Raw genomic sequence first — 21,885 nt, 5'->3', positions numbered from 1 at the left:
AGCTGCGCCTAGCAGCGTTTTGAGCAAAGTGCCCTAGCATTAGGAAGGAGACCCACTAGCTTTGAAGCAGTGAAGGAAACGTGTTCAAAAATTATACAAGGGGGGCCTGACAAAAGCAGGAGTTCAGCAAAGTGGCACTTATCTGTAAGTAGGAGCGGCCTTAGGGAGCTAGGGTTGAATGCGCATTTATCCTGTGTGGGAGGGGCACCTTCTTGGAATCCCGTCAAGCCAAGGCCACAGCCCTGCCAAATAAGACAAGTAGCATCCAATAAAAAAAATTAAAAAAGCAAGAGTGTGCCCAAGCATAGACAATGCTATCATAAAGACCCATAAAGCAAATGAATGTGCTAATTAATTTAATGTCTCCACAGAAAATTTAAATGGGGGGGGGGGGGTATATGAAAAACGGGCTAAGAACAGGCACACAAGGAGAATATGCTGTAACTCAAAACATTCTGGTCTAATGAAATACAGCAGGCTACTAAATTAAACCGAGATAAAGCAGTTGAATAGTGAGAAAGTCCTGGCTCAGAATAGGCTCTCACCATAGTATAGAGCTAGAGGTCAACCACTGCTATGGACTGTACAACTCTCCTCGAGGGGGCTCTTTTCTGTAGGTTTTTTGAGCAAAAGATGCCGATGTGAGGTGTAGGGTGGACGTGCTCTAGGTGTAGATTGGTGTAATGTGAAAATGTAGTTTTAAAAATAGCTAAGAGATACCCAATTACATTTAATAGGTGGGTTGTCTATTTTTATGATTAAAAGGCAATAGGTGGCGGAATGTGGAAGTAATGGTCCTATCCAGCTCATAAAATTGTGTGGAGGTTGGACCAATCTACACCTAGAGCACCTACACCTCACTTCAACATCTCTTGCTCAAAAGACCTCCGGCCAAGAGCGCCCTCGAGTGGCCCGTTGGGCATTGCAGCACCGGCCCAACGAAGAGCTGCCCGGTGATGAAGCATGACACCCGCACAGGTGTGTGTGAGGTCTTGCTTCTGAGCAATCTGATTCCCTGATCTGTTGTCTCTGTTTCCCTGACCTAGATCCCCCCCCCCCCCTCCCCAAGAAATACATAACTTTTGTATTACATAGTATCCTATGGAGCATGTATGGTGTACCTTAAAGCGCTCCTAGTCCTCCTAAGTTTAACAGCAATGTGGTACCAAAGGAAACAATAAGGGTCACTGCTCTAGGAGCTGAGACAGAATAGCCTCAGGAAGAATTGTAGGGAAGGCTAATTCAGGCAATCTTGGCTGAGTAGGGAAGGGTGCTGAAGTCAAAGGTGGGTCCCAGGAAGGTGAAACATTTTAAAATTTAAAAGCAGGGAGGTATTGGATTCTTACTATTGCATAACATTTTGTTCCGGTTAATAAAAACACTATATGTATTTTTGGGCATTAAGCTATTGTGCACCTTATCACAAAGGGATGGGTAGCAAAAATAGTCTGAGACTATTTGTAGGTCAGAGCAGTGCTTAATTTGTGCCAATGCTCCGCACCGGCACTTACTTTTAACAGTCCACCACATGGGGGCGTTGTCGATCTATTTTATGTATGGAGTACATCAGCTTAAGAGTTAAACACACGTTTAAAACATAATTTGAAAGAATCCAGGTGATTGTTACTGCTTTGGGTGGTGTGGAACTATCCAAACTTTCACATTTATAGAAGTGACATTTAGTAGGGAACATATACTCTGGTATGTGGCAGTGATAGCAGATCAAGTCAATAGTGCAACCTGCAGTGGCCTCCTGAGCAATACCTTGGTCCCTCACACTTATTTGTTTACAAATTAAGCACTGTGAGATAACTGGTTTCTTGAAAATATTTAGAAGTACATTTCTAAAGTAAATACAGTGTCATTTAATACAAATGGGCTCAGTAATCCTCTAAAACTTAAGGTAGTCAAGGATTCCCTAAGGCACTCCATAACCCCTTTAATAAGTTGTAGTAAGAAATTCTCATTTTATTCAGAAACTTAAGGCTTTTAAGATGGTTAATGCCTGGGCGCAATATAGGTTCTTTACATCAATAAGCATAGCTCATTGATAGGTCACCATACTTCTGACAAAAGGATTGAATATAAAACTTTGTAATGCCTTTTGACTTTAGACTAACCCCAGAAATGGAACCCATTGTCCCTGTGACAACGGTGCGGAATCTGGGAGTCATGTTCGATAATGATCTCCAAATGGCTTCGCAAGTTAAAAAAACCGTGGGGGTGTGCTTTGCCCTTATGAAAGCTCTTCGGCAGATCCTACCTCTCCTGCCGGCGGAGAAAAGACCTTTGGTAGTTCGCAGTATCATTCTGAGTAGGCTGGACTACTGCAATTCTCTGTATTTAGGAGCACCTCTTTACATCTTTCAGAGATTGCAGAGGGTCCAGTCTATGGCAGCCAAATTGGCGCTGACTAGGAAACGTGGCTCCTCAACCACGCTGGCGCTTCAAGAGCTTCACTGGCTTCCTATGAGGGAAAGGGTCAAATTTAAAACCCTGTGCATTGTCTATAAAGCGGCACACGGCTCTGGCCCAATTTCCCTACAGGAGAAGATTTCCTGGTACAAACCTCAAAGGACTCTCCGTTCTTCGAACGCCTTTTTGTTAAACACAGGCAGGATCAAGAAGGCCAGAATGGGAGGTAGGGCCTTCAGTACTGTGGCCCCACGATACTGGAATGAACTCCCTTTGAATATCAGACAGGCTAACTCTCTGATGGAGTTCAGGCGAAATCTGAAAACCTGGCTCTTTCCTAGGGAGGGGCTTATGGCCTCTTAACTTCCCTAGCTCTTGTTTGGCTTCCGCTCACTTATCTCTCCCCCTCTATCTGTCTCTGCTGATGCACTTTCTTGGTGGTTTAAAAGTTCTGTTCCATCACAGTCCAAGCGCCAAGATACCCGTTGGGTGATAGCTGCGCGTTACAAGAATTAAATACAAATACAATTACAATTCTGATTAGGCAGGGGTGTGAGTTAACTGTTCTATAAATGGTAGACATCTGACTGCTGCTAAAATGTATCCTGAAAAAAAATGATGACCCCCCGAAAGTTTATTTATAATAGTAGAGGCTTTCGGATTTCCTTCCAAGCTGATGAGTGCAGGAAGCTTGCTCTTTATATGGTATACCAAAATGAGGTATACCATGCATAGAGACCAGGTATTCCCTTATGAGTGGACATGGGCTTGCTCTAGCAATCCCAAAGGGCTCTTTTAGGGGATAGTGTTTTCGAGCAGCCTTAGGCTTATCGGAGAGGAGTGTTAGACATCTGCAATACACATACAGCCAATTAATGGTACACATGACTCAATAAGGAGATCCTCACCAATTTATCAAAATAACACTTATCTTGATATATGTTTTGGGATGAGAATCAATACCATCGGGCAAGTGTGTTTCAAAATTTTGGGTTTTAAAAATGAAAACTTAATGCAATTTTCATAAGTGCAATGTAATCCTATGGGAGGAAACCCAAATACTAGATACAAGTTCTTCGCAGTGACTTACAAGACCAATTCTCAGGACCTAAGGTGAGTACAGAGCAAGGCAGGACCATCAGGTCATCTCCAGCGGCAGTAGGGCGGCCAGGTGCAATACAGCATCAGGTGCACAGTGTTAGTCAATAGGGATTGGTCTGGTGAAAAAGAGGCTGCGGGTTTACACTGGGAGGCTAGTTGGGTTGAACCAATAGAGGGACTCAGGGCTCACGATGCTTGGGGACATGGATCTTTGGTCCACTTATGCTCTGGCCTGGAGCAACGGGTGCAGAGGTGTTTTGAGGCTTTTGGTTTTCGTCACCAGAGTCAGTCGTGATAGAGTGGGCCTGCATGCACAGGCTGCAGGTGGTGACCGGAAATCCACAGCAGGGAAACCCACGGTGGACTTCAAGTCGAGAGGTTCTGGGGACCACGCTGGCACCATTGGCCCACTTCAGCCTGGGATTCTTTGGACCACGCTGGCACCGTTGGCCCACTTCAGCCCGGGCATGGCGGCATGGGTGCAGTGGTGCTATCCGGTGTCTGGTTTTTAATGGTCCGGAGTCCTCTCCGGTCTCTTCGGGTGCCTGCAAGGGAGCAGCTCTGCTACTCCACGGGAGTTCCTGGTTCTTGGCTGAAGTGCTGGCTGTTCTCTTCAGGCTTTTGGAGACTCAGCAGCTGCAGTAGAAGCTGTATTTGGCACAACTGTCGAAGACAGCAGACAGGCTGGCAGGGTAGGTGTCAAGTCAATTGCTTGTCTTTTGTTCTTGCTTCTTGCGACTCTTCACGTCCGTCTCCTTCTTGCAGGTCGGCAGGATCTGATTTCCTGGTGCAGGAGTGCCCCATAATACTGAATTTAGGGGTGTTAGGGAATTTTAGGATAGTAGCCAATGGGCTAACAACCCCCGGGGTCACTACACCCCATATATAACCACTTCCTGTGGGAAGTGAGCATAACCCTGTTCCGGAGTTCCTAAGTTTGCCATCTTAAAGATGGCAGACTCTGAAATGTTGCTTTCCTTCAGGTAGCCCACCTTAGGTGTGGAACTAGCATGAAGGTGAACATGCCTCTCTGACTACTAATTTTCCCGCCGTACCCAGGCGACAAACGGACCCTAGTCAAGGGGGTCTCCATCCTTTCCTGTGAGGGGAACCAGATTTGCATACCAAAGGTGGTGGACTCTTTGAAGCTCCCTGCCTTGGAATGCTAATTTGCAGGTTATCCTGTGGGAGGTGGTGTAAACACCCTCTGTCCGAACAAGCTTTGTTCCTGACCTCCTGATCGCAAAGGCCCTCATCTGTGGTGGCTAGCTGGCTAGGGCCAGTCAGCTAGCACACTAGTAGTCGGTAGGTTTTCAGGAGGCACCTCAAAGGTATTAATAAATCCATCACTGGAATCATTGTGGGCTTATTAATATGAGATGTTTGATACCAAACCACCCTGTTTTCAATGAAGCCATCATGTAGTGTGGAAACTCGTTTTCACCAGTGTCCATCACATGTACTTAAAATGGCCTCCCTGATCACTTGTATTGGCAGCAATTGAACTGACTAGCACAGGGGCATATCTACTCATGCAGGTACGGCCACACATGTAGTATAGTGCACCCTGCCTTAGGGCTGTGAGGCCTGCTGTAGGGGTGACTTATCAATACTGTATGCAGTGTCTGCAGGCATGGCACACAGGGATGTGTGCCATGTGCTATTTTCACTTGTATCTGCACCAAGACACACAGCCTGCAGTGGCTGCCTATTTGGGTTTGATGAGAGTCCCTTAGGGTGGCACAATACATGATGCAACCCTTTGAGACCCTCTTTAAGTCGCTTCGCCCTAGGTACCAGGATTACCATTTACTAGGGACTTTGAGGTAGTGCTAAAGATATAGCCATCTGGGAAAAACAATTGTACAGTTTTGAGAAAGAGATCTGGCAATGGTAGCAGGAACCCAGTGCACTTCCAAACAAAGTTGTATCGAACACCAGGCAAAAAGTAGGGGTGATCATGTCAAAATGGGGCACTTTCCTACACATAGGTCAAATTATAACTTGTATTTGAATACACACGCCACTTTGATAACAGTTCAGCAATTTATGGCCCAGTAAAAGTCAAGAATGGAATTAGACAAGTTATCCCCATGTCATAGGTTCTGTTTGTCCTTTTTTATTGAACTCTTAACCATCGCCCTCTGAGAAGACTCAATGATTCTAGCACCCATTGCCAAAGTTAAAATTATATGCTGACATTATTTAGTTCTTAAAAGCAGATTCAGAAATAACAAATAGAGTTCTGAAACTTTAGTACTGTTCAAAATTGAAGTGCAATAAAAAGACTAAAAAGTTGATACTTCATTCCTCCTGCCGGAGACAATACTCAGGCATCTTCGTTATATGCCTAAGTGTTATCTGTAGATGAACCTTTCAACTGATTTGGCAGAACTATATGAGCTAAATTACATACCTGTTTTGCAAAAAGTGAAATCATTTATGAATTGGTGGTCAACAATCCCTGTAACTGTTCTAACGCATGTAGCGTTAATCAAAAAGATGGTTTAATTTTATTTTTATTGCAGCCCCTTGTATATTGTACAACAAATTCTGTAGAGAAATTGAGATTATATTTTCGCAATGTTTCTTGTTTAGTAGGATTTATAGATTATCACCACAAACATTATACCTCCCAAAATGGGAAGGAGACCTAGCATTACCCAGTATTAAGTGTTAGTGGTAGCTATTTTGCGGCTATGGCAGCCTATAGATTGAGATTTCAAAAACATTTTGTCATCCCAAGTTGATATGACATTAACCATTACCAGAGCTCCAAAAAGGGTCAGGTATATATCGTCCAGTGATTCTTCAACAAGAAAGACCAGTTCTTTAAGTTGTTTCTTTACCATTCTGGGTATTAATGTAGATTCTAGATTGTAATATTAGATGGTGCTAGAACATAGATCGCTATCAGATAAGGAAGTCTGCAGATGGGGAAATTAAGATTTGTTAAAATTCCAAATTTTATATTATATCTATGGTGTAAATCCAGGCCAGTCATAAAGGAAAAAATAGGTCCAGAAGAAGCGGGTTGTAGTGGTCTTACTGTAAAATAAGTTTAAGCTGATAACGCTTACATTCATGTGGCAGAAGATTTGGTTGATGGGTTAATAGAAAGTTATCAAAACCGAAGATGGTAACCATTTTTATTTAGAGTCACTTTAGCTAATGAGGCCTGGAAAAGAATTAATAAATTAAACTTTTAAATTAATCAGGGGGAAATGGAAATTGCACCATGTAACATCATTCGATGAATGGCTCAGGCAGATGAAGAGTTCACATTAGAGAATGTATTTGTTCAACCAGAATAGACGCTTGACAAATTCAAAATGGGAGGATTTTTTATGAATTTTATTCAAATGTGATTTACCAGCATAAATATACACTTGGCTTTCACCGCTAATAGATCTTATTAATATAAATTTCTACTTAGCATTGGTAGTTGATATATAAGCACTTACCAAGGTGTAATTTGATGTCATTACATCTACCAAAGAAAATAAATAAATGCTTGATTTTGCATTTAGGTGATAACTAGATTTTTTTAGGTTTGGGCATGGAATAATGTATATGGATTTTATTTAATTTGTTTAAAATGAATTATCAACTACGTATAGGTTGTAATTTAAATGCAACACAATGTTGGTTGTAAATATACCCCCCTGGCAAACAAAATACATAATATAAAAAAAAAATATGCTCTCTGCACCCACAGCTGATGACTTGAAGGTTCTCTGATATTATGTACTTTGACACTTTTGAATCCCCACCCCCACAGCTTGCGGAGGGCACTGTGGCTGGGCTCCTTGTCATTACTCAAACGCAATGGTTGACGTATTCCATCCCAGGAACCCAGTAAGACTATAGTGCTGTCAGCGCATTTTACCTCTTCACTGGTATTGCTGGCTGCTGCGTGTTATGGTGAGGCTAGCTGACACATCGTGCCTCCATAGAAGCACACACAGAATAGAGTTTTCCGGGTTTTTTCCGTTTGCTATACCAACTTCTTTGATCAAGGAAGACCTCCTTGCTAGCCAGCAACTCTTTTAATGTAAACTGCGGATGAGATTAAATCTGACCTCTTCAAGAGACTCTTGGAATTGGACGCTGACTTGGGTACAGAGATTGACACCATCCACTCTGATGTAGACTCTGTGGCGTGGAAACAAGAATATTGGAGGTGAAGGGAGAGGTTAATCACCATAAGTCAGCCAAAACTTTGCTAAAGATGATACTGAATGCAATAAGAGCACACGCAGAGGCTGCTTTGCTGCACTGTGAGGATTTGGAGAGCCACTACTGACAGTATCTGCATCAGAGGCCTGAAGGACAGAGCAGAGAAAAAGCATCTGGAGGCATTCTTGTTTGGCCTACTCTCCTCCTTTCTCTGTAACGGTCATCCAGAGGTTCACTTGGCAGGGCTCACTGTGTGGGCGAACTGGGAGTGAGAGATTGCTGAAGGCCTAGATATGTCTTGGCTAAATTCCAGAGCCTTAAGGTGAAGGAGGAGGTACTTGACTTAATCACCTTTCAGAACTGTGGATGTTCTTTTTGCCAAGATATGGCGCCTGCCCATTTCTACCAGTGGCAGCAATTCTGCTGCATCACAGAGAAACTGCTGAGAGAGAAAATCGGTTTCCGACGGGCTTTCGAATTTCAAATCACTTTTGATCTCCAGAATTGTCAAAGGCAGTCCGGGTTGCATTACTTACCAAACTTGCCACTGTAACAGTTCACTCGGTTATTGCTAAACTGTTCTGTCTCTACAGTCCCCTCTTGATCCATCAACAGGTAAAATCATTAAACTGACAGCCATCTCATAGCAGTGCCTTTAAATATTATCTACAATCTGTTAATATTTTCTTTCCTGACCATTTATCTTAGAAGTTAGTGACCCTCCTTTCGAAGAAAAATTCAGTGAGCTCGTTGTTTTTTTTTAACTGTTCTCTTTTTTAACACATTTTAATGCATTTTCAATTGGTACATGGTACAACATGCACACATCAGTGCTACAATGCAGAATTTAAGTTATACAGTTATACCTATAGCAATGTAGGAAATGCGCACCATGTACATTGTAGTAGCCTGTATAGCAAAACCACTAATTGGTAATGACAAAAGTGGATTAAACAAACTCTGAACATAATCAATAAGGGTGTATATGGAATCTGATGTGTCCCAGGAGGCATTTGATCAATTGTGAACAAACGTTGTCTAATCTCACTTCTTCCTATAATGGCAAAAATCACAGAAACTTTTTTAACAACCAATTCTCATCTTTCATCTAAGCTGATAACGCATTGAAGTCACAGCAAGCTGGTGTTAAACAGGCACATTTGCCTCTGGTGATGACGTGCGCTTTTATCTCGATGCAAGTGGCGCTCCATATTGATTATACCGGATTTCTTGGCAGCATTTGCCACTATAGCCAGTCCCGTTCTCTTACAGAGATTGTGGGCGTTGGGAGTGCGAGGTGTGTCCTTGCTTGGCTTACCTTTTTTCTTGAATTGAGCATTCTAGCTTCATTCCTTTTACTCAGTCTTTTATCCTGCAAACCGAAGGTGCTCTACCATCAGCCTCTGTTCAACCTCCTATATTTTTAAATTTCCCCATTTGATTGAACATTATTGATTTACTTTTTCACATAAGTGTATGATACCAGGTTGGTATTATCATTCATCCGCTGGCCCCCATTCAAAAGCATCCTAATCAAAAGGGAGTGAACTTAATGATTTGCTGGTATTTTCGTGTACCATGTGTCAATCGGAAACTCTTAACCACTATTGCCACTGCTGGTGTTAAGTGGTCACAACTATGGTGTAGTATTGGGCGGCAACTACTAAGAAGGGGGACCCCTGGTAAATGATACAGGCATGTAAGGCAGGGGGAATAAGAAACAACCAACAAAAAGAATACCTGCCAAAATTATTCAAGGCAGGCCCTAACGAGGGTCCTGATAATAATAACCACCCATCGTGGCAGACAGACACGAGTTGAGAAAAACAATGGTCAGATTTAATCAAACTGATCAATTGAATTTATTTTTCTGTATTTTTAAACACCATTCTATTATATATACATATGTATATTACAAAACATCATTCCACAATTCAAATAGATATAATATTTCTGTCCCACACATCTCATTCAGAAACAACAATCATGCTATCATACACTCCACAACAACATCATCCTATGTATCAAAACACACAAATTATATTCATAAAATAAAAAGGACATCAACATAATAAATCTGCCACAGATTGATTGAATAACACAATGGCAGTTGGCATCCACAATGTATGGGTAGTGAGGTTTCAACTACCCAGTAGTCTTAAAAAACGTCAACGCGCGTTTCGGCGTCAGGCCCCAGCCGGGGCTACACCTTCATCAGGGCGAGGATGGGCCAATAGTGTGGGACAGACACACCTGGCAGTCGGATTCTTTTAGGTGATCTAGAGATGGTAGTTACCCCGCAGGGCTGTAACAGGGACTTCAGGAAGGGAAAATAGCCTTAGATAAAAATCTAAGGAGCTGATCAAGGGAGCAATCGATGTTCACTGTTTTTTTAGTTTTTTTATTTAATCCCAGAAAGAACGATCAAGAGGATCCAGGAGGCGGAAGCAATAATGCTTAAAGTGATCTCAAATAGTCTAATAAGTCTACGATAGAGACTGGATGTCAATATTCGGATCAAGGCACAATTACGTATATTGAGGGTGACCCGAGCTGACAGATCACTTGCTTGTCTGGTCAGACCTCAAGTAAGGGGACTTCAACAGATGAGCGTCCGCAGGCTCTCGGCTGCTGTGTCAGGACGGGGGGGCGGGGCACAGTCCATGCAGACAACTGACTCCGCCCGGATGTAGTATTGGGCAGCATCATCATTGGGTTTCTCTTCCCTAGGTGAGTACCGCCTCCTTCTGAGGAAAAGTACTGGTGGGGTCTGTTTAGTGAAAAAAGTTAAAATTACCTCCTGTATCTAAAGAATTACCTATAATATAAGTGCAATATATAGTGGTAAGATTAAAAATAGTTGTGATGTTGTTCGAATGTGTAAATTGTACTTAACATCACTAGTATACGGTCAACCTGTTTTGGCCCTTATTACCCAAAAGGGTCCAAGCCTTCGTCAGTGCGGGCTTTTGGTGATGTGATCAACAGGTCCCTTGTTATACCTTGTAAGTGTTTACTTGTGTGTCATCACACTGGTAATTTTACCATAAATAACAGTGGCTTACATTGAGGCTGTACTTTTGTTGAGAAGAAAATGCGAGGTTAGAGACCAGTCATATCTCATATTCGTAAAGTTAAGGTTCACATAATGTTGTTATTTTACATGGTACTTACAGAAAGGGAGAGCGAAGAGAAATAGTGGTTAAAAATCCCTTTGGGATTGGCAAGACTATACATGAAATAAGGGGGAAGGGTAGCGGAGAGGGAAAGGGGAGGACAAGTTTCTTAACATCTGAATGGCCACCTGGTGAAGTACCTTTACATTCGGTAAAAGGGGTGTGACTATATTTTTTGCTTTATCGTCGTGTTTAGGTTATCATGTGTGAAGAAGCTGTGTATTACTTTCTTCTTATCCTCTATACGCCTCATAGGTACTGGGTGAGGCGAGGGTGTCATGACTCTCTGTGAATAGATAAAATAGCCATAGTCTACACATTCTCTAAGATCTGTTTTCTCTCTAAATGCACATTTGAGGAGCGTTGTTTTGTAAAAATGTTCTGAAGTCTTATGGCAATGTGTATACTGTACCCTCATTGTAAATCAAGCTGTTGTTGTGGGATGTCTTCGTTAACACTGGGCACTAAAGTTGCATGTTTTAAAATGGTTATCAGAAGTTGGATCCTTCATGCTGCGCCTTGTCGTCCTAATGGGACGTTCTTTATATTTTTAGATCAGTCTATAGTGAGATATTGCATTGTTAGTAAACTTGAGTCTGTTCCCCTCTAGATAAAGTGGAAAGACCTCCTTGGAGGTGAAATCCAAGCGGTAGAGAGCGCGGGCTTACGGGCTTATGTGTGTCTCTGGATTAACTAAACTCTCTGACTAAGTTTTAGTGAAGAGAGGGGGTGAATTGGCCATCTACAAAAGCAGTGAGACAAACAGGGAAGCCGGTAATGAGGAGGAAGAAGAGTTAAGGTTATCCAGCGTCTCTTCTCTCTGTGTTAGTGTTTGGCCCTCCTGTGGACATTCTTTTTAAGGGCCGAGGTGAAGTAACGCTCCCTGTCGGGGTTTGTGACTTCAGTATATTTTAAGGTGAGTTAAATGCCTTTGTTATTTTCCTCAAAAAGTAAAAAGGAAAGGGAAAGGAGATACAGCGCGTCCCCTTACAATGTGGGTTACCGGACCTCGTTTTGTAGGGGAAAAAAGGGATTTTGTTTACTTCATTACTCGCTTGTCTCTGACGAACCCGCGGTGTCCAAACCTAGATTGATCTTATCCAGCCTGAAGAGAGGACGTCTTCGAGCTGTGGCGGAGTTTTTGTACCTGTCTGTAATTTCTTGATTACTAACAGGTTTGGAGTTCAGAAGGTACCTCCTTTATAAATTGGCCCAATTGTTCCCCTTGTGATGTTAAACGACTCCTTTTGGGATACACAATTTCTCTTAGATTGTTAAATAATGTAGCGTGACTCTAGGAAAAATCATGGTCGTCATCCTGAAATCTTACATTGTTCTGGTATTCATATTAAGGCCAACATCCAGTTTAAAGCAGCCACTTTACCCCCAATAAACCCAAAGACAGAATTCTGGTAGAACAAAGGGAGTGTTTTGCCAGCAACTAGATGGTGGATACACAAGAAATGTCTTCTCATCCAGTTTTCTACCTTTCAAGTGTGCCCCCAGTGCTGCTTGTAAAACTTAGAGACCACATTAATGGATGGTAGGTCAAAGCAGGGTTTTTAGCATCCAAACTGTGGATACACAAGCATTACACACTACTGTAGGACAGATAGGAACTGTATAACCGCACAAACCAGTCAGTCCCCTTTCTTTCGCAGGTAACCAGCTGCCCAGCTCCCTGTGGCAGCTTTCCAGTCACCCCAATACTTAGAAGAAACACCAAAATGTAGAGGCAATAAGTCCCCGATTAAATCACCACGAATCTTGCAAGAATGTGATAAAAAATTAAATCCTTTATTGTTCTTTTCAATCTCCTTCATAAAGAGCCAGATAGCAAACATGGTTCACCCATATAACAAGGGTTTCTTCAGGGCTTATAATTTACAAGTCATATCCAAAATGTTTGTGTCACACATCATTCGTTTTGATCATAAGTAGATCTGTTAAGTCTCAAAGGAATGTCTCTCAAATTGGTAGTTTGTGCAGGGAATCGCGCCTTGCAAGCCAAACACGGCGTTATTGTACACGTCTTTGAGGGACGTTCTTTTGAGACTGAACAGGTCTACTTATGATCCAAACTAATGTGTGAATCAAGTAAGAAAATGATTGAAACTTTTTGAATATTGCTTGTAAATTATAAGCCCCGAATGAGCCCTGGGTATAACAGTCAAACTAGGTGATACACAAGAATTGCCTGGACATCCTGTTCTCTACCATTCGAGGGCATCATCAGTGTTATATGTAAACCCAGCAGCCTTGACAAACAGAATTTGACTCTGTGGTGTCAAAGAGGATGCCCATACCTTCCACCTTGAATATTCTTATGGTAAACCGAGCGAGTTGTCTACTTTTAGCTACAGAGCAGAATAACCGTCTCCTCAATAAAATATTTTACTATAAAAATGTTTTTCCTAAAGAGCATCAAAATTATCACTTGAAATGGGCAGCTGATAGATTTTGTTTCATGCTTGCTGTAGATGTAACAGAATGATGCCTGTGTAGTGCAGCGAGTGGCTTCTGAATCCTATGCACTCCCACTTCGAACATCACTCCAGCAGGACAGCCCCAGTCATTGCTTGTGTCTGCCTGAAGTGTGAATCCTGAACTACCTATGAACCCATCATCACCACGCTCGTCTCCACCCAAGGTAAAGTGAGCAAGAAAATGCTTTAATTCTGTGTGTATCAACCAATTAGCAGATGGATCCAACAAAGTGAAATGCATTGTGAGAAAGCAGTGGCAAACTAGTGCTTCCGCGGCACCTGGAACTCTTGGTCCTTGAGCTGAAAAGCTTAGTTGTAAAATGGCATAGAAAGGTTTGAAAATTCCAAGAAAGAGGTAGCTGTATCTGTTTCAAGGTTATATCTGGTTTATCGTGCCAGTCAAGGCTAGTCACCATCATGGCTTTCCAGGCTAGAGCACCACAGTTGAAAACTGGAAGCAGTTTCAGTAACTTTGTCTAATATTTGAGAACAATGCACTAGATGTGTCAGGGCCATCAAAGTGAATATTTTGTAATTGCCAAAAGTAGAATCCTACCTTTTGTGTCAAACCTATCCATCAAACACCACCAGGATCACCAAATGAGTAAACAATGCAACCCGCTGCCCAGCCTTGTATGACAGACTTGGGCCTTGGTTTTCACTTCCTTGATGGATGCACTGCATCTGGCAGAACCAGTGCGACCTTCCATCAAATCTTGCACAGCAGTCTTTGCACTCCTGTACCAGCAAATCACAAGCTTGCTGAAAACAAAGTGTTATAGCTCAGATCCAGGCCACTTTGGCACATTATCATTCTGTTGTTTCCATTCAAAGTTTTGATATAGAATTACATTATTTGACATGACAGTGGCTTAAAGGAAAGGACCCCGTAACCCTGCCTTGTGAATGTAATGTCAAATGCGTATTTCTGCCATGCTGGCTTCTTTTCCAGATTTCCCAAAACAGCTTAGTGCAGCTAGCAGGAGAAATGGAAGCATGAATGTCCTAAGTTGGCCACAATCCTGTACTGAATTAGTCAGAGTGTTTACAGCTTGTACCATCCATATTTCCATCCCTTCTGAGCTGGTTACTTCTTGGGACATGATTTTTCCTTATTTTGAGCATTCCCTTTTCAGAATCTTGGTGCAGACCTTGAGAACTCAACTATTCAGAAACAGAGGAAGGAGCTGCAGCTGTTGATCTCAGAGCTGAAAGATCGAGACAAGGAGCTCAATGAAATGGTAGCTGTGCATCAGCGGCAGTTTCTAGCATGGGAGGACGATCGCCAGAGAGTGTTGGCTCTTGAACAGCGGTGTTCCAGATTAGAAAGTAAGTGCTTGGAGCAAAGAATAAAGTCCCTGCAGGTAATGAATGTCCTGTGTGGCAACTACAGCATGTGTACAGCTCAGAACCAAGCTGGTCTGCACGTACTTGCAAAATAATTCTATGTGCGTATGAAAAGAAGGTATCTTTGGACTTGGGTACTGATGGCACTTGAGGCCTTTCCTGGTTCCTCCTGTGTCTGTTCTTGAAATATGTTCATAGTTAATGGGAATATCCAACCATCGCACACTGTCCTTTACATGGTACATGGCTGTCACCGGTGTGGCCTGGTTGCATTGGTAGGAAGGTAGCCTTCAATATGGTCCAGGTTTTGATTCTATGTGAAACCAAGATGAATATCTAGGGAGCTTTCATTATAGCATTATAGTCCAGCTTTCATAGACCTCACAACTTGCTCCCCATGACTGGGTGGAGCCCTGTTGAGCCCAGGGACTTAGACCGTTTCACCTGTTAGCTTGTTTTGTTCACCTGCCTTGCTGTTTGCCAGAGACTTTAGCTGTGGTTATAGAGTTCTGACACTAAATAGATTAATTAGCTGGTAAGATATGACAGTTTGCTAAGAGAACAATACATTCTCTATATATTATTGTTGCACGGCACAGTGTTCCTTCTAAATGGCAAGGTGTCTGAAATCCCAAATATATACAGTGGAGCAGAAAAAATAAAAGTAAAATGATTATAACCTTGTTATTATCATATTATTTTTCTTTGCTATGGGGCTCAGTTGGGGCAGAGCGGGGCTGGGGTCACAGGTGGAGGAGTGGTTTGTACACTCCAAATGCGCATAACTGCTTGGCAGGCCGTCTTGACCCGGCCAAACAGTCATGCGCACTTTGCATGTTATCCACCATGCTGTAATGCACAGACTGGTGAGAAAAGTGCAAAGGCTCCCTATCCCTGTCTGAGCACCAAACCACGGTCCTCAGACCAATACCAACGCTGCATTGCAGCATTGTGATTGGCTATGGGGAGCTTGGCTGCTTCCTGGTTTGGATGTCTAGAAGAGAAGCAGCAAGACAGCAGCCGTTTAAAAGGTAAGTTAAAAAAATATATATATCTCTACCCCCAACCTCGCCTACCACCACTCCCGTTCACTGCCAGCTGCACCTGTGTATATATTGTATCTCATTAAGTGCAAGGAAATTCTGATATCCAGTAAGGTGTCATGCAAGAAGCCAGCTGTAAAATTATATCTGTTGTAAAGAATAGACAGTGGATTATCAAGGACTGGGTGTTGAGAAGGTTTGTTGTGTTCCCTTCTTGACTGCCCGAGGAAAGTGCAGCTCGTCCTGGTAGCTGTGATGCCATTCCGCATAGAACTGTACATGTGGAAGGTGTTGTGTCTACTTAAGAGATCCCCAGTTAGGAAGAATAAAACACAAAATAGAAAAAGACCTCCTTGGCAATGTTTTAACTCTTGATTGAAGATTAATTCCGAAGTTATTAGCAAGGCACCACACTCCCCGTGACAACAGGGAAGAGAAAGGAGCTAAGCAAGAACACCCAGAAGTAGAATCCAGTAGAAGTTGCAACAACTAAAAGCAACAATTGGGTGCAAAAATTTGTCACAAGGGGGCAAAGTATGTGCCGAAAAATACGTGAACAAATGTATTGTGACACATTCGTTACTTGGAAATATCTCCTAATATGTGATTGAAACAGGAAATTGCGTCACAGGAAATTATCCTACTTCATCTTGGATTGGGGACTTCAGATAACATAACATTGTCTGGAAAGGGCAGTGTACAAGGCTTGTCCACACCTCTGTGTTTTAAACTAATGGCATTTGTTTGGCAAATGAATAAAAAGTATAAGTTTAACATCCTTTGCCCAGCTCTGAATTCTGCACTCCCGCTGCCTGATGCTCCACGTAATGAAAATACAAAACAGTGATGGATAGGATGCTTGAATTAATCTCAAGCTCTGGTGGCATGGTGGGTGAAAACCGATGGATTGAGATGCGGCTTGAGTGATTGCCAGTGAATTAGGTCAATTCAAGCATTCCATCCATCACTGTTGTTTTTCCATTTGATGCCCTAAAGTGCGCCGGGTATACCCAAAAGTGGGTGCGAAACTGGTCCTTTGGTTGCTTTTGTTCTGGTTCAGGGAGCACCTGGCCTGGCAGTTTGGGCTGGAATGTTGATTTGCTTATGTCTAAGTCCAAACTGAGGTGGCATGGTGGGCGAAAAACTATGGATTGTGATGCAGAGCGAGCGATTGCCAGTGGCTGAGATTAATTTATGTATTCCATCCATCACCTTGTTGTTGGTGCTCCACATAGCATTCATTGACACATGAAGAAGAAAAAGGCAATATATTGATATCCTTTGCCCAGGTCCCAATCCTTCAGCCCCCATGCCTGATGAACCATTTGGCTCACTGCACACCTCTCCAGATCGCGGTTAGTTCAGAAACTCCAGTGCGGTCTAGGAAGAGAGGACCCTCAAGAATGCTCTCAAAGCAGCTTCCAGCTACATACTGCCTGACAGCATGAGGAGCACCATATCTTCTCATGAATGCATGTTATCTCTGGTAAGCTCTCGGCACAAATCGAAAACAGATACGTCTTTGTGTATTACGCCTGATCTAACTTTGCTTCTAACTAAAATAATTCTGCTCTGCTTAGTACTATGCATCAGGGCTGAGACTAGCACATTCTAGTGTGGGTATCCGCATCACTGCACAAAAATGCTTAGTTATGCATTTATAGTGCTCCTGACACTGACGGGGCTGAGACACAGTAGCAAGATGGACCGTCGCCTGAAGCACTTAAGCAAGCTGAGTATCGTGGACCGTGTGCTGCGAGTCTGGCAGAGTGCACTATACTGCCTGCACACTGATTGTGCAGTGCTGTCGGATGTTTCAAAGTTTTACTTTAATCAGATCAATGGGTTGTCAGTGACTTGGCTGCATATTGAGTAGGCCTGGGCGGTGAACTTCACTCCGTTCGTGGAGTTTGCTGAGTTTTCTGCACTCTGCGAGCTCCGCGGAGTCGGAGTGCAGAAAACTCTGCAAACTCCGCGAACGTAGTGAAGCTCACCGCCAGGCCCACTCAATAGGCAGCCAAGTCACTTTGTGATGTGCAGCGGAGTTTTTTCTCCGCTCGTGATCGCGAAAGGTAAGTTCGCGAGCTGCCGCTCGGGTAGAATTTCTACACGAGCAGCAGGAATACCAGCACAAACTGCAATTCGCACTGCACTCCACCACTCTCGGAACTTCGCAGTGTTTTTTTTGTAACTTGGCGGAGTTCCATGTAGCAAAACTCCGCAAACTACACCCAGGCCTAATATTGGGAAGAGCTGCTGCTGAGACTCAGCCCGGACTGGCTGCATCACATTGGGGTCACGGGAATGTGTCCATTTGCCAATAGGAACTTAAGTTACTTGTGAGGTGGCGAAGGGCAGTTATCTTTCTTTGCCTCACCGTGCTACCACTTTGCTGCCTGTCCTCATGGCGACCTTTGGGAGTGCTGGCGAGGTCACACAGTCAGCTCTGTTGAGGCGGGATCTCAAAAGATCTGACTGCTTCCGGGTGCTGTGCTGCAAGAAGAGACCACTCGTCGCGTCGGCCACTTGGGTCTGATAATTCATGAATTCTGACATGATGTAAATTTACACCATTAATAGTACTGGGTGCAAAGGAACTATACCAGGTGCATTTCACTAAGGTTTCTGCCTAGAGAATAGTGTTAGTGATTGAATGGGTCTTTGAAAGGCTAAAACCCCACATAACAGTTGCAGGAAATAAAAGCACGCTTGCAGCAGTGCAATTCAAATAAATTGCTCTGCTGTATTAAGCGCTGATTAGATACCAACTTGAATGTGTAATGACAGAAGCCTTTCAGTGTTTTAAAATAGTCCCTCGTGAATTCCAAAGGAGGAGGGTGGGGTGTAATATCTGATATTTGTCTTTCCCTCATCTTCAGTTGGCCCATTGTTAAAGTGAAATTTGACTTCGCTAACATTTTTATCTCAGTGAAACTTTTAAACCTGTTTGACTTTGCTGAACAGTCATTTTGCTGGTCCTTGTCTCTTGATGTTGCAATGCCTGCCGTTAATGTGTTAAAGAATGCAAACACAGGCAGGCATAGATGCTGCTGTTATGTTTGCATGTTAAGTTAGAGCTATTGGTTTTCTTTTTACCAGTGCTCATTAAAGTGCGAGTTAGAACATCTGTTTAATGAGTGGAAAGTTATTAGATGCAATAATTTGTGTATTTGCTCAAATGACTTTCTCTTAGTTCTGTGCTATTCGTAAAGTGGGTGTTTCCAAGACCTTTGTAATTTGCTCAATAGCTTCTTTCAATCACATGGCACTGCTGTGAGATCAGACATTTGAATAGGCAATCTACGCGTCCATTACAATTTGTCCATAGATGGAAAGTGTCTATTTTTCAATCTGCACGAAATATTAACTCTATGTAGAATTGATATAGTGGTCTTGGATGTTGCACATGAACTCGGTTATATGATTAATACATGACACCAATATGTATTCATCAGATGAACTTCACCAGAGAAATGAAATAATCAGGACTCTAACAAAGCGGATCAAAATCCTGGAGTCTCAACAACATGACCGGCGTGCAACTCTAGAAAGTACTCAGTTCCAGCTGCAGGAGCTGTCCCACAAAGCCCTTGAGGCGTCGAGTCAGTGTCAAGAACTGGAGGTGAGCTTAGGCTGGTGTTTGTGATACTGCTGTCTGAGTCCTACCAAGTGGCAACTTTGTTCTTAAAACATTGGCCAAAAGCAAACTATTGCACTGGTGCTTGCAATGTAAAATTGGAGCACGATTTTATCAAAATATTGTTTTTCCTAATGGCAGTAAAGTTATCCGAAATGGGAGCGAATCAGTCTATTGTACGATATACAATTCAAGTATGTAATTTCCTGTGCTCATTTTCCAAACCATGTATTTTATAGAATTTGTCAGCACTCCTGAGCTTATAAAGGAAGCCTAAACAGCTATGGGAAACACTGTTTTCAAAGGAGGGCCTGGCACTTCGGACTGGACTGTTTCCATCTGAGCAGGGTCAAGACTGATTTGCATTTGGCTGGGTCCAAACTGAGGGGGCATGGTGGTCAAAATAACGAAGGACTGGGTAATTACCAGTGGCTGACATTAAATCAAGCATTCCAGCATTCCGCCCTTCACTTTTTTGCATACTCTACTTTATTGTATACTTTAATGGTTTCTGTAGGTGGTAGCGCAGCGCAATATCACCTAAGGATGATCGCGTTCCTGTTGTGGAACGATGTATGATCTTGGTGCAGCAGATAGGAACCATTCACAGTTCACAGACCTGTACTAGACAGCCGAAGATAACATTTAATGGTACTCTTCTGACAGTACATGTTGGTTGTTTTAGTACTGTGACCTGACGTTACAATGAGGGACATTCTGTTATCACCTGCTTGTAAAAATGTAACCCCACCAGAAGACAGCCAAAGTTATTGACTTAGTCCATTCAGTCTTGAACATACAAAAGCGATGAAGATTTATTAGAACATTGGAACGTTGGCAGCTCCATTAAAGACAATGGAGCGCTCCGGGCTAATACTGGCCGGTATAAGCCTGGAGCACCAACATTCCAATGTGTCTTTGTTCACAGCTCTGGCTGTGAACAAAGACTTCAGGGAGCCTGAGGGGATTTCAATCCCCTCGCGCTCCCTGAAGGGCTTTGTTTTGGTAGAACATTCTGCCCTCTAGTGGCAGAATGTTCTAATAGCCTTATAGCCCTTCGTAGCAGGGCTATACCGCTGTTAATGGCCCGCTGCTGTTGTTAAAGTCCCTCGCCTTCGGCTCGGGCCGTTAACGCTGCAGCGGGCCATTAACAGCCGGTATAGCCCGCTACGGCGGGCTATAAGGCTATAAGGCTATATTAAAATAATACCTTAAATGTTACTTCCGGCTGAGTACTTTTGAAATAATCAATACCCACCCCCTTTAAACCCAGTGAGGCAGTGTGTTCATGACTGTCAGAATGCAGAGACTTTAAACAGAATACTATGCTGCTGTTTTTACATTTTATTTTGGTTTCGCTTTTGTATATATTTTGTAGGAGAGAAATCAGAATCTCAGCTCTTCAGTATTGGATCTCTCTGCTCAGTTGGGAAGGTGCCAGGCCCGGGAGCAGGAGCTGACCACTATGCTGAGTCTGAAGGTAATGCTGTCACTCACTGCACCGTCTGCCCACTGCCTACAGTGTCTCTATGATTTGTGTAAAATACATGTGATTCCCGGGGGGCTCTCTTACAGGAAGATAGGGAAAATGTTGTGATATGAATAGGAAAGGCACGCCAACAAATTCTTGCAACAGATTTAGCCAGGTCAACTGCTTAGTCAACAGGCTTGGCATCCCTGGAAACATAGGAGACCAATAACCATGTAAGAACACATAGCTGTAGATCATGATGGGTTGGTTTTTTGATCTTTTGTACGTAAAATGCTGACTTTTAATATTTGTATTGATTTACGAGATGATCCATCTCCGCTCAGACCACGGGATTGCATTAAGCCAGACTGGATCGGCAGTCTTTGGAAGAGGTCTTCACATGCTTAGACTGTTACGGAGAGAGCAGAGTGTTTTGTCTTCACTGTTTCAATACTATGGCACATTAAAAATCAATTTCTTTTATGTTTATTTTTGGTGTTTTGTTTGCTTTTTCCGACATAATAAAAACAATGTCACAAAAAAACCCCCAAAAAAAACAATTTCTTAAAAAAGTATTTTTTAACATTTAGGTCATAATAATAAAGGTGCTCTTAATCTGCTGTAATTCTACATTTGTCTTTCTTCAGGACAACGATATAATGGAAGCAACAAATCACATTACAGAATTTACCGCCAGGTTTCGGAAGTTGGAATGTGCCTTGCGGGATGCCCGGACAAGGGAAGTCCACGTTACCAAAGAAGTGGAAGAGCTGAAGCCACGGCTCAAGGGACTGAAGGGTGAGATGCTCAGGCTTAGAGGTCAGTCATTCACCGGCATCACTCGGAGCACTTCCACTCTGTGCAGCAAGCATTCATGGTTCACTTTCAAAGGATTTGTATGATGTTGTTGTGAAACAAACTGGTAGAGATCTCTTTTTGTGAAACTTTTTTTTACAAACAGTGCAATGCGGTTGCACCTCCATCTTGGAGCCAATCGACAATCATGGCTTTTCTCAAGAAAGGTAAACCC

The 21,885-nt window shown here is 42.8% G+C and overlaps 1 protein-coding gene across 5 annotated transcripts in view; it reads left to right on the top strand.

Annotated features, from left to right (window-relative positions):
* The window catches only part of CCDC62 (coiled-coil domain containing 62), a 139,341-nt gene that overhangs the window by 5,318 nt on the left and 112,138 nt on the right, over positions 1 to 21,885 (top strand). For 3 of the 5 annotated variants that reach the window (XM_085633601.1, XM_085633598.1, XM_085633599.1), the window contains exons 2-6: positions 13,352 to 13,521; positions 14,494 to 14,686; positions 19,203 to 19,369; positions 20,763 to 20,864; positions 21,503 to 21,674. In XM_085633601.1, the coding sequence (XP_085489727.1) occupies positions 13,486 to 13,521; positions 14,494 to 14,686; positions 19,203 to 19,369; positions 20,763 to 20,864; positions 21,503 to 21,674 (670 nt within the window). In that variant the 5' untranslated portion in view covers positions 13,352 to 13,485. The remainder of the gene's footprint in view (positions 1 to 13,351; positions 13,522 to 14,493; positions 14,687 to 19,202; positions 19,370 to 20,762; positions 20,865 to 21,502; positions 21,675 to 21,885) is intronic. The other 2 variants (XM_085633602.1, XM_085633600.1) reach the window with 1 other exon arrangement.

The sequence above is a fragment of the Triturus cristatus genome, chromosome 11, assembly GCF_964204655.1.
Source record: "Triturus cristatus chromosome 11, aTriCri1.1, whole genome shotgun sequence".
NCBI classification, from domain to species: domain Eukaryota; kingdom Metazoa; phylum Chordata; class Amphibia; order Caudata; family Salamandridae; genus Triturus; species Triturus cristatus.
The sequence above is the reverse complement of the archived record's forward strand: the minus strand, read 5'-3'. Positions and strand labels throughout refer to the sequence as shown.